At 38.0% G+C, this 13,963-nt stretch overlaps 1 protein-coding gene across 1 annotated transcript; it reads left to right on the top strand.

Moving 5' to 3' along the window:
- Positions 1 to 722: 722 nt before the first annotated feature.
- Positions 723 to 6,313, top strand: LOC124645703 (ice-structuring glycoprotein-like). The gene is made up of 6 exons (XM_047185558.1): positions 723 to 831; positions 1,905 to 2,044; positions 4,668 to 4,815; positions 5,282 to 5,471; positions 5,715 to 5,794; positions 6,184 to 6,313. The coding sequence occupies exons 1-6, from the start codon at positions 746 to 748 to the stop codon at positions 6,311 to 6,313; spliced, it is 774 nt and encodes a 257-aa protein (XP_047041514.1). The 5' UTR covers positions 723 to 745.
- The last annotated feature ends 7,650 nt before the right edge of the window (positions 6,314 to 13,963 follow it).

The raw sequence follows: 13,963 nt of genomic DNA on the forward strand, positions 1-13,963 counted from the left end.
ATTCGAAAGTACGGCTGATAAGTTTATTATAAACAAAATAATATTTTAGACTACATCGTACCTCTAATTCTGATAAGCTATCTGCTAGTCTAATCTACAAAAGACACGGTTTATCACTCTACCGATATTTGAACCTCGCTATAGGTTCCCAGTCACTATGTTAAAGCATATTAGAACATTACATCGCATAAATAATTAAAAAATCAATCTTAGAATACATGCCAAATATATTAATAATCAAACGGATACATCTTCATTATATTCCTACCTAATATATAAATTATTATTTATTATCTCATAATTAACAAATTACATAATATTGTAATAGGGTCGCGTCAACGACATCTTAGTATCAATGTTTTTAGTTTGAACTGATAAAGTTGATAATGAACGATTAAATGGATTAATAATCGCAATGTGACGTCATAATATAATTTACCTATAATTTTCCTGTTAAGAGATTTATGTGTTATAGTGGAAGAATCTAAAATAAGTAGGGTACTGACGATAAACAATTTTCTCTGAACATAAAGACATAATGACATTTTTATAAGTCGACTGCCAGGAAAAGTTAAAGGACTGGTACTCAGCTACATCCGGTTAGACTGGAAGCCGACCCCAATCCCAACATAGTTGGGAAAAAGGCTCGGAGGATTATGATGCCAGGAAATGTTTTTTTTTTTAGAGCGTATCTCTTAAGTATGTATGAGTGCTAAAGCCCGTTCTTGTTTGTTTTTAACAGTGGATGGGCCATGTGGCCCATGTCAGCACAACACTACGGGTCCGCGCTGCGAGCGCTGTCTCCCGGGACACTACGGGAATCCTGTACAGGTACAACACTAACTTATAAATATCATGAACATAGCTTTGCCGGGGAAATTACAATTTTAAAATTGCAGTAGTCAGAAACAAGAAAGTTTGACAACCATATACCAAGGGGTATCTGGTTATCTCAGATAATTGGGTTGAGGAGGTCAGATAGGCAGTCCTTTACAAGTTCCGATGGTACTATACTACCTCTAGTAGCAAGTAGTAAAATATATTAAGCCTAAGAACTTAGGTTCCTACTTGACAAGGAAATATTTCTATTTGTAAAATGTGGTCATTAACTCAGTGCATGAAGACCATTGTGTTTTATAAACATAACAAAGTAATGTAATAAAGATAGAAACTTGGTGCACAAGAATAGGTATACTATAAATAAAATAAACTATCTACGAAATCTTATCGAGCTCGCTTCTCTATATCGAATTAATCTGTTTATTGGAAATCCTAGCCAGCCATAAGCCTGTCGTTAATTTAATTATTAATATATTAAGATATCGTTTTAGATAAATCACCATTACCCACGACTTAATTTTAAAGTAGAACGGCAAAAGTTTTTCCCCATCGATGGATTAAATGAGGTCATCATTGGATAAGTTTTAGAAAAAAAAAACATATGTACCTACTAAATCCATTTAGGTATAACACTTATACCTTATATCAAGGTTCTCTTTTGATGTTGAGTAAGTACCTATTTGATAAAATTTATTCCTGAAGCATCATCAACACTTGAACAATCATGAATACCATTGTAGCCGAGACCAATATTTTCCTTAAAATAACCAAAATGGAGGGAGCCAAATGTAGCTTGAAGCAAGATATTTAACAAGTGTAAGATTATCCGCCCCTGTCAGACTTTTTGTAGGACAGATCATTGGGCCGATTTTTTTTAGGACTACCTATATTTTCTGTATGATTTTCCGACCGACTTTTTTGTAGGACGTTTGCGTTGAAGTATTGCATAGAAGGTTCAGTAGATTCTATTTTTCTCCTACAAAAAATCGGCCACCGTTTATCGGACTTACGTGATCTATAAACTCGACAAGAGCTGCATCCTCAATGAACCACTTTGACTGTAGGGTGCGTGCAAGCCATGCGCGTGTCCGCTGTTCGAGGCGAGCAACAACTTCAGCCCGAACTGCGCGCTCGCCAGCGCTCACGGCGACGAGTACGTCTGCACGCAGTGTCCCGACGGCTACACCGGCGACCATTGCGAGAAGTGAGTAATAACGTGGTAACGACATGGTAACAACGTGGTAATAACTGGTAACGACATGGTATCAACACTAGCTTTGCATAACAATCTTCAAATTCCTATGACACTTACAGGTTTCGCACGGGTGCAATGCTGATACTAAATACATATAAACCTTCCTCTTCAATCACTCTATCTATTAAATCTCTATGTATTTAAAGATTTAAGACGCCACCGTGATTTTGAGAGCCGTTTGCCATGCCAAATTATAGGACTACCCGCTTACCAATGGATCTGAAATTTTGATATAGGTAAATTGATATCTTTATCTAGATTCTGCCAGAACGAAAACACGATACTGATAATTTTACTCGATCATAATTAATTCCGAAAACACGTCTAAAAAAGTACTATTTTTGAAATTACAAGGAAGTTACACTATTTTTATGTTTCAAAATTACTCTAATATATTCTTAACATCAATATTAACGTTCTGTCAAAGTCATTTTTCCATAACTATTACCAAACATTTTTAATTAAAGTTTTAAGATATTGGATTTTTTGAGCGGCAGCGATCATGATAGACGCTACGCAATTCTGAACCTTATGTCCGTGCTCTAGCGATTGATACACAATGTGTACGGAGACGAGCCAGTCCGGCGATAGCCCTCGTCGAGGTCGGACCTGCGCATGTTGTCGCTCCGGCCGTAGGTATAATAATTTGTGACGATAACTCAGATTTGCGCGCGGCCCTATGTGTGCGTCGGCTTGTAAATATACAACTTTCGCTCGTGTGACAGTGACGTCGTCCGAGCATGACGTGTTCTTATCGCTTTTTGTTATGGGTACAGTCGTTTACAAAAATGTCTAGTTGTTCACGAAGAAAATGTTTAAGGAGTCAGGTAGCGTTTCAAAAAATGAAACAACATCCAAAGCTTTTTATTATTACATCTTACAGTTTTTCATTATTTTCTCATAAGTTTTTTCAAATTGACATTGACAGTATCTAAGAAATAAATGAGGTGAAATATCTAAGATGAATTAAATACTCCTTACATATTTTCTAGCTCGGGGTACGAGGACAATAAATAAAAGTGTGGACTTGATTTTTCAAGTAGCGATTCAGAATCATTATAAATAAATAAATATTTTTATTGGGTATTAAACAAATCAAAAACTAACTTAATAATTTCAATAGATATTTACACAGATAAATAAACATTAAATCACGTAATAACTGTTTTTCCTTAAACAGCCGTAACCCCTAAATAACTGTATTTGTACCCGACTGTACCTCTTGTCACGCACACAAAGTCACTGTATATGTACAAGGGTTACCCACACATAACCGCGCGCAAGACTGAGTTGAACTTACTATAAGCACTCTGAGAACAAAAAATCTATGGAGACCGTGTTATACTATAAATTCTTTTTTTTTACATTATATTATTATTTATATTTCAGTTTTAATAAATATGTTTAAAAATGAATTACTTAGCTTCATTACTTCTTTGATACCTTACAGCTTCACTACATACATTTATAGCATACATAACACACAAGATCTGCGACACTTTTATTCCTTAACCACTTAATTTTTACTAGCTGTTTAACGCAATTTTAGCCGCATTCCCGGGGAACTTCTTCCTGTGCCCGGATAAAATATGGCCTACATTCACTGGGGATAGTGTAAATCTCTAATTGTGAAAGCAAATCAAATCAGTTAAGCAGTTTCAGAGCTTATACAATCCACAGAAACAAACAATCAAATCTTCCCTCTTTATAACATTAGTATAAATTATTTAACACTGGTCAAACGCTTTCATTTGATACCCATATTGAGAGAGCTATAAAAAAACAATGCAATTCAGCATTTTCTGGCGGTGGCTATCTTGGACTTTAAAATAATATTATACATGATTCTACATACTAATCAAGCCCTTTCATTTGATATCCATACTGAAGGAATTGTAAAAAAAATATGTTATTCGCCATTTTGTGGCGGCGGCCATCTTGGGCCGATATTCACCAAATAAAGCTAGGAACACTCCCGATTAATTTCATTTCAAACAAAAAACCTAAATACATATCGATTCATCCGTTCTGGATATACAAACACACATACACGACACACCACACATACATACACACAACCATACGCGTCCAAATTATCATATTACTCTTCATAAAAAGTTTTCATTACAAATAATTTTTGTAAGTACAACAAAAAAAAAATCCGATCAAAAAATAAAAAACTTAGGTAAGTTGCGGCTCCCTATCTTCCCTGTTCGGTTCTCCTGACCCCGCGCTGACCTCGGCGTGTGCGATTGGCGCGAAATTCAAATTTTACACATTGAGTGAAGAGTATAGCTTGCGCGACGCGATAGACGCGGAAGTGTAGTGGGCGGAGCTATCTAAAATCAAAAAATCCGCGGTGCGGTCTTAAGCATACATATAGAGATATAGGGACAGAGAAAGCGGCTTTGTTTTATACGTACTTTGTGTTATCACTACATACTTTGTATGTGTATGATAACAGTAAAGAAGAACACAAAAGGAGTAAACACCAACCTATATATCCTACGAAGCGCTTTATATGCAAGTTCTGCGTTGTCCAGCTGTTCTTATCTGTGTTCTGTCCCCACAGCTGTGACTTCGGGTACTGGGGTTCCCCCACGACCCCCGGGGGCCAGTGCGTGGCGTGCGAGTGCGGCGGGTCCCCGTGCCACGCCAGCACGGGCCGCTGCCTTACGTGCCCGCCGCACAGCGAGGGAGCCCGCTGTGACTTGTGCAAGGTACAATTACTCAATACTCAATTCTTTATTAGTATTACTTTACAGTTACTACAAAACAAAAATCATCTTCAATCTCGGATCTCGGATTCTGCAAAACAGCACTTATCGATCGTCTAAAAAATATTTTTATTATTTAATGCGCTTATTGTTAGCTTCACTTGTAACTTACTATGGACGTAGGAAAATCTTGGAATCTTATTTTGACCCACTTCCCGGTGTTCGATCAGGTAGAAATTTTGCGCACGCTCCGAGTTCTGATGACAATACCTGACTAGGAGACGTCATTATAAATCCAATTATAACAAAACAAAATTGTGCGTGCTTATTTTGTGGGAAATCATGAATCTGACATTCCCTCACGCTCACCCACAGTGGGATGATCCATCATTTGATGATTTCCCACCAAAAAGTGGCGTTATGTCGTCGAAATCAGAACCTCACTCCCTATAACATTCCTTTTACACAGGAAGGCTACTGGTTCGGCGGCAGTACAAGCAACACGAGCACAAGTAACTCGAGCGTGGCTGTGTCGTGCGTGTCGTGCGCGTGCGGCGCGGGCGCGCTGTCGGCCGCGTGCGACGCGCGGACCGGCCACTGCGCCTGCCGCGCCGGCTGGGCCGGCCGGGCCTGTGATACCTGTCTGCAAGGATATGGAGGTACACTTAACACTTCATCATCATTTTCCAAGCCTAACCAGTCTTACCAGATGCAGCTGACTACCAGTGAAGCAACGAGGGGTTCGGATTCTTTAAGATATCTGTGGACGATTTTTACTCGAACTAGACAGGTTCCAAAGGAGGCGTGTAGGGGAGACACCTCGTCCCGCGAACACCCGCAGAATAAGGAGATTTTCCGTTACTGCATATCTCTCAGTAATTTTTTCTTCATGGATTTGATAGAAAGTAGAACTTATATTTATTGGGTGCTCATGCTCCAACACGTGCATCTTGAAGTTGAATTATCAGAACATTTGGTTTAGGTACAGTTTTATAGATACTGCGGTGTCTATTGCTAAGGTATATTACTGGATTCAAAGATAATTTTACAAAATTGTCATTCACCATGACGATCGCGGAAAATAGGTAGATACGTACCTACATCCATAGCAAATATTGATCTAAATTGGATAATGTATTGACTTTCATATTCTGTACCTATGTGTACCTACACGAATATATTAAGTAGCTTACACCAGCGGTTTCACACGCTTCCTAAGTGAAGGAGCCTCGGTGGTCTAGTAATCGCGAACGTGACTGCTATGCACCAATTCTCAGGTTTGATTCCCCGAGTCGGGTGGAAATCGCCTTGTGGGTGGGTGGTATATATGAATATTATAAAAATCATGACGATAATACGCATTTTGTCCAGGCATATCAGCGGGTTGTCCAGCCTGCCGCTGCGGTACCGCAGCACTAAACACAACGTGCGACGCAGTAACGGGGGAGTGCGCATGCGCGCCGGGCGCCGCGCCGCCATCTTGCGATATCTGTCTCGATGAACATTACGGGCTGAACGCGACTGGCTGCTTGGGTGAGTGACTTTGTAGTTCGAGCTTTGAATCATAGATGGCGTTGTTTTCAATGTTTACTTTTTAGGTGATGTGTATATTGTCAGCGACGACGTTTTCACTGGATTTATACGATAAAAATGAGTTATTTGATAGGATATTTTTTTTTTTACATTTACAGTGTTCAAAGTTTACTTTGCAATAGACAAATAGTTTAAGGTTCTAACTATGGAACAACCGTAGCATATTGTGAAAACACACAACAAAAGTGGAAACACGAAATGATAAAAAAACCAAAAAGTTCTATTCTTCAGTTTTATAAAGCCCTAGAATCCATATTTACATAACCCAGCACAGGGTTAAGGCACGCACTTAGCGCACGTAACCTAGGGCTAGGCTCAGTCTGTACAAACTTGCAGGGCTAGTACCACGCGCACTACAATTTGCGTAATTTGAAAACTGCTCCGAACATGCCCTTGTGGGTCTCAACATTTATAGGCTAAGATGTGGTTAAGATATATAATAAATTATTATAAAAAGGTAAACATCTTAGAGGTACTTTGATTTCAAATTGAAGAATATTTTTTACTCGACTGATGAAGAAGGGTTTCGTTTTTTGGTGTCAATTTTATACGATAAAAACTCTTTTTTTTAAACACTTTATGTGAGTCTGAAACTTGATGATGGAAGTAATGAAGATCAGAATATATTAAAATGTATTGCTTAAGAATTTAGGTACCTAAGGAATAATAACTTTAGCTGGGAAATAGAAGGTATGCTGTCTTAAATATTATTTATATAATATTATTGAATACCATCTATATATATAAAAGAAAGTCGTGTTAGTTACTCCACCTATAACTCAAGAACGGCTGAACCGATTTCGCTGAAAATTGGCAGGGAGGTAGTTTAGAGCCAGTTAGAACATAGGATAGTTTCACCATCCGGCTACGGGAAGCAGTTATCTCGGGACGCGGTTGAAACCGCGAGCGGAAGGCTAGTTATGTTATAATGAATAGGAAGTCTTTCTAAATACTATTAATATTTTATATTTAAATAACTACTCCATTTACCTATAAAACTTTGAGAACCTCACCAAAGACCCACCGCATTGCTCCCGCCACCTCCAGCTATTTGCAGATAGTCCTGAATTGCACAGCATACATTGCGCGTTCACTATCGCCATGTTATTTTATAATGTACGGTGAACTAGCGATGTATGGTTTACAACATCATGTAGTGTAGCAGACATTACAGTTGAGGTTAGGGCTGGCAAGTCTCGATAAGTTATAGTTTTCATTTCATTATTATTGTTCATTTCCTACTAAGTTTTTCCTTTGGTATGGAAAGAGCAAGTTTTTCTCTGAAACAAGTTGTCACTATTGGTAACACAGTCAATTATCTTGCTGAAAAAATACCTGTGATGCTAAAATATGACTGGAAAATCATCATCATCTTCATACCCTCATCCCAATTTTATTTAGGATCGGCGCAGCATGTTGACCTTTCTCTATACTTTTCTATCCGCCGTCATTTCGAAAAATAAGTGGTTATTAAGGAACACTACTTTATTCAGCGATTTATTACTTACTGGTCGTTTTCCCGCGATTTCACTCACGTTCCTTGGGAACTATTGCCCGTACCGGCATAAAACATAACCTGAAAACCTGAAAGGTTTTTAACAGTGAAATAATTTTTCTAATCGTTTTCAAACGAACAAAGAAACAATAGAATTTTATGTAAGTATAGACTTGAATATTATTTATTAAGACTAACTTAAATATATGATGGCAACCCTAACATCAGCAATGTTACAGCGCGTAAACAGTGTCGTCACGACGTACGGCCATTCGTTTTGATTACTTAAAATTGTCGGTTTCAGTGTGTTTTGTACGCTAAGTTATTGCAATGCTTTTTACGACTTTTATTATGTTTATAGATTATAGCAGCTGGGTAATTATATCTTTATCATGGGAGTAAAACGTGGTAAAATGATTAATACTGTTTAAATATCGCGGATATGCTTAGAAAGTTAAATAAGTTTCTTCATCAAAAATTGGTTGTTCAACCAAACTTTTCAGTAGGTTTACCGGCCAGATACCTAATCGTTGTAATTTCTACCATTAATCTCCATAGGTACTGATTTATATGACCGAGCTCTCCCAGTTAAAAAAAGTCCTGTGTGCGAGGTCTTTTGACCAAACTAGAGTTCATTCAGAGCTCAAAACTAGTGTTCCAATAAACTATCTTTTATTTATTACCTACCCGTTAAACTGTTAACTAACACCGATTAATCACTGTTGACATAAAACCACCAAAACTAGGCGCAGTTTACACCACATGAATCATTACACTCGCTTGCAATAAAATGTAGCTACAACTAACCAGCCGGTGCTGTGCCAATAAACGGACCACGAATTGTAACTATGTTTGGCATACATGTACGATATAAATATACTTTACACTGTGAAACTGAAATAGTGGTACCTAGTCCTTGATTTGGTAACATAAGCCGGAGTTTAAAACTTCAACTACAAACTGAGACCTTACTTTTTTTGTATATTGGGGAAATAAGTCAGTATTTTCAACACATTTTATTGAAATATGCTATTAATTTAACAAGTGAATTAATGACAAAGATAATATTTAATCTTTACGAAGAAGGTTGCTTTTAGGTTTCAGAAATGCTTCTAGTTCCATATTAAACTGTCCAATGTTTGGTAGGTATAAATGTCCGCGGGTGTAGTTATTGCAGTTTATTTTCACGCGGAGTAAGTTCACCGAGTTGCTTTGGTAAGAACTTCAAAAGATCCCGAGCAGTCGAGCAGCTAAAGAGCAGCAAGCACTAAAATTAAAAGATGCGACACTATGTTAAAGGAAAGCGCAAACAAAAGAAGGTTACTGATAGAGTTTCAGTTAGTTATCTGATAGTTAAAGCTGTATGCCAGATATAGGCTGCCTGTAAATAGTTATAGATAAAAATTGGCATGGTATTTACCACAGAGGTTGAAATGTTTGAAAGAGCTTGTTTAATCAGCTTCCTATTTAAAAGTAAATTGCGTATTTCTTCATTCAAGTCTCCTGAAATATCGCTATAGAAATCGGTAGGGTAGAGTGACTTTCGAGCAAAAACCAAAACTAATATTTCTATATGTTTTTCATGTCGGTTTTACTGACTCCGACTGTGCTAACCTAGTCTGAAAACTTACCAATTATTCCTTCTATCCAGTCTGAGTAACTTGTTCCTTGTAACACCAAACCGCAAGCGCCTGTTAAGAAACATGAACCATTCCTTTTAGTTTCGCCGTAGTCGGGTAAATATAAACGATAGTTATTAAATAATAACCGCATACGTTACTAGGAACCCACTTGCTTTAACCACCTATAAACGTAAATGGGATTTTAGAGGTAAATTACTTATGTAGGTATTTATTTTGCACTTGAACCTTACCTTACCCCTTAAAGTAGTATAAGCACAGATTACTTAGCAGAAACTATAAGTACGCATATCCCCACTGCATCAGAAAAAGGGTTCTATATTTTTGTTATTTAAATTTTGATGAGAAATCTAAACCATAGATTATGATCGCTAACCCAACAGTAGCAGTCTCAAAGCCATGATATAAACACTTGCGCCCATTTCATAACTGATCAGAGCATCCATTGATGTTCACACCACATGCGCACACGCATATCGCCTTTGATGACGTGTCGAGTAAACATTGGCTGCACGTGCATTTGTGCAACCACATTATAAGTAACTCCTGTTGCCGAAAGATTTGGTAGATCTGACAAATTGCGGGGTCGATAAACATGCTGTCTGTAGTTATATTGTAAAGCTGAAGAGCTTGTTTGTTTGTGCAGGAACTACTAGTCTAATTTGCAAACAAAAAATCGGTGTATTAAGGAAGACTATTGGTTACTTTTCTTCCGGGTACATAAAGTAGTACTCACTGAAAACGGTTGAAAAGCTTGATAATTTCTTCTTAGTCTATTTTGCCTCACTGCTGGAAAAAGACCTTCCAATTTCATCTTTCTATCATCTCACCAATTTCGGTGATAGCCGTCACGATCTTCATCCCATCATTTCTAGTTTCCTCTCTGTTATTGAGTATCTAGATCTATCTGTAGGAAAAATAAAGCATTAGTTTACTAAAGCCCATTGGTCTAGGCAGGTCTATTCCTGCCACCTAAACATCTCCTCAGCATGTCATCACGGCATAACTAAAGTATAAATACAGTGAAGTATGTGAACGTCGCGTCGCCCTGTCTGTCGGTTCGTCGCTGTTGTCGCCCGCGCAATTAATAGCCTGCGTCGCCTTTTTGCTGCGCCCGCGCACCTGAATAGATCGGATGCCTGAGGTGACGGGCTTGGTGTAGGTATAGTTTATGACTGTAGGTTGCACTTTGGAAATCTTCCTGTATTGAAAAACCTACGTATACGTAGTAAGCAAAAACGCAGGCCTACTTATTTATTTTGTAACACAAGAAAGTATGAAAGTTAGCGATTATTTCCTTCAAAATGGTTTTCGATGGTTTCATCAGGTATGTTTAAAGTTGTAACTGCTGTCAACTTTTAGGTAACATACACTGCAGCAAGTAACTCTAATTCCGAATATACTTTAGCAAAATATAAAAGAAAGAGTCTATGATGCATCATAGTGCAACAACCCAAATGAGCAATACCCAGACTACAATTAAAGCAAAAAGATGCAACTGCATATAACTCACGGCTGACTCATAACATATTGTGCGTAGTAGCCAGAAGGGCACTCAACGGGCGTCAATCCGTCTGACCGAGCGGCGCGTGCGCTTCCCAAATAGACATCGTTCGGAGAAGACCGCGTTCGATGAACGGGAAGATTTATTACTTGGACACTTGTCCAGCAAAAAGTATTTGGAGATTAATTTAGCATTTTAGGTAGACTATACGCAGTAACGAATGTAGTACGCTCTTCTGCAAACTGCAGTGATGATTTGCGAAAGGCAAACTTTTGATGTACCTATCACGTTAAGGATATCGACAGATATAATATGTTAGGGGCCATCCTGTGTGTAGCATTAGACCTAGACTGGTTCAATATAAAATGGGCCGATGAAATATAATTTTCTGTAGTTCTCAATTGTCTATCCATAAATTCATTACCGTCTTTACTGTAGAGCTTACAGAGCGTTGTTATATTCTTGGTCGTCCCATTTCGGATACATGAAGCGTAGCTTTGACTGGCAGGTAACAAGAAAGTAGGCACGAGATTCAAAAGCCAAAAATGTTCTTTAGAAAGTTATCAAGTTATTAGCAGCAATAATCAAGGAGCTGTCCTACAGCCATTCATTACGAGCTATCAAGCCACAATGGCGCAGATTGGGAGCGGCACGCGCATGTAATCTAATCGGGGGCCTCACGAGTCCTGCGCCACTTTGTCTACTTGATATACTGCTCATTGTGTAGCCCAGTGTTTTATTCGCTATTCATCAAAATCTGGTTTATTCAATTCAATGGTACAGTTATTTGTAGTAGTGTAAGGAGAAAACCCTGTTACCTCGATTCGGAAAGAGTGTAGCAAACCTTTCATTGTGAGAAGCTAATCTTATTTGTCACTAGCTTTCGCCCGCGGTTTCACCCGAGTCCCGTAGCCGGATGGTGACAAAGACTAATTATCCTAAAACCTTCTCCCGGGTCTAAGTTACCTCCCCTCTAATTTTCAGCCAAATCTGTCAAGCCGTTTTCATGTTATGTCGTGACAATGGAAAGCGGGGTTCATTTTTATATATACATATAGATTAGTATCCAAGATATACATACGATTTTTAAAGTTACATTGGTACATGCCTGAGTAGAAATCGAACCCGCACTAATGCTTAAGAGGCTAGTGCTTTAAAGGTTGGTTAAAGTTTAGATCTTTAGTTGATTGTATGGTTCAATAAACTACTGTAAATTATAAGAAAATTCTCTATTACACAAAAAAAAAATAGTATAAATTAAGAAACCTAGAGACAGCCATTAATAATTCGAGTAGCAAATTATCGCGACATCCTACGATCTATGTGGACCGATGTGAATCATCGTTTAATTCCTAAAAGCGAAATAATGGGCACACAGTCAGTTCTGTTAATTTGCTTATCTGACAGAATACATCAGCACATTACATAGAATAGGATCTTATCGTGAATATGTCACCCATTTAAACAGTACATATAATAAAACAGCAAAGTTAGTTGTTTCTGAAGAACAAGCTTTCGGTCCAATTTCGTTTCTTTTTGCAAAAGCTTTATTTTTTTCATCTTCATCATCAACTACTGCAGAGCCCTTCTCATAAAGTTTATGAATGACTGTTAATCATCACAATTGCTCAAGGCTGATTGGACTTTGAAATCCAGGTTTCTTTTAGATGTCTTCCTTGAAGTTTCTCTTGCCTGACCTGGAATCGAATCCGCACATTCGTTCTTGAGAGGCAAATGCTTTTACCACTTTATTATGTAAGAACTCTGTATCATATCATGACCAATCTAAAGACGCAATATTTTAATCAATCCGTCCCTTCCACAAACCTTTACCCAACTTCTGAAAATGTTCTCATCTACTGCGGGAAATTGCCCCTTTGGATATAGTTTTTAGCCCAGCAATGTGTTTAAAAGCAGCACTTTCTACATGTCCTGAGCAATCGTGATAGGTTAGCCCTCGTTCCTTTCACTAACTTGCATATCTTAACTATTTATTATGTTCTCGTGTCCCCTGTCGACATGTTTGTTGACTTTATAGCCATTTTGCATATCAATTGGAAATCGCTTAATGTAAAATGTATTAAGTATAGTACATTTTCTTCCTATTCTAAATGATACGTGGGATATCAATTAAGCTGAATTATATTTGTACCTGAAGAATTATTCCGTGGTTATTCTCACTGGATTATATTCCATAGAAAACCTTTGGATTTTGTAAGTCGAACCATAAAGTTTTAAAGCGATCCCAATCTTCGATACAAGATTAGACCACTATCTCCAATTTCAAAGAGAACAATGACACCTTCATGGTCAAAACTAAATCGATGGTACCAGAACAACAGTTTCGTTATGGGACAACAGACAACTAGAGACCAGTCCACCCACTAGAGCAGTGGTTCCCAAACTTATTTTGTCTACTGCCCACTTTGAGAATAAATATTTTTTTTAGCGCCCCCCATTTTTTCACCTATTTAAAAACCACTATAACTTCAAATTAAATTAATTAATTATTGTGACATATATATGTTTATTAACGGAGAGTTCTAAACGAAACTTTTACTATAACCCGCAACTTGAAACCTGAGCGCAGGTAGGTAACATACCGCGGCGCTTAGGTCTCAAGTTGACTCTTACAGTGGCGGCGTAGCATCGGGTGGCACCCGGGGCGGACTACCTATTGAGCACCCCCCAAAAAGACGACAAAATTCATGGTGCTTTTTGCCTCATAAAGAAACCGGAGACAGATCACTGCAAACTTTTGAAGCGCTAGCGAAGCGAGCCCGTAATTTTTGAGTTTTGGGACATAATAGAACCCAAACATGTTTTATAAAAACCAGTCACAAGTGAAAAAGCCGCGAGCGCAGCGAGCGCGAAATTTTTGAGTTTTGGAAGAGTAAAGTACCAAAACAAGTTTAAAAA

This window comes from Helicoverpa zea, chromosome 3 (genome assembly GCF_022581195.2).
Source record: "Helicoverpa zea isolate HzStark_Cry1AcR chromosome 3, ilHelZeax1.1, whole genome shotgun sequence".
Lineage (NCBI taxonomy): Eukaryota > Metazoa > Arthropoda > Insecta > Lepidoptera > Noctuidae > Helicoverpa > Helicoverpa zea.

Bases quoted from the DNA above. Each gene is read 5' to 3' on its own strand.
- LOC124645703 (XM_047185558.1), top strand. From the start codon at position 746: ATGGGCCATGTGGCCCATGTCAGCACAACACTACGGGTCCGCGCTGCG. The intron at 832-1,904 runs GTACAACACTAA...CTTTGACTGTAG, and splicing joins ACTACGGGAATCCTGTACAG to GGTGCGTGCAAGCCATGCGC. The intron at 2,045-4,667 runs GTGAGTAATAAC...CTGTCCCCACAG, and splicing joins ACCGGCGACCATTGCGAGAA to CTGTGACTTCGGGTACTGGG.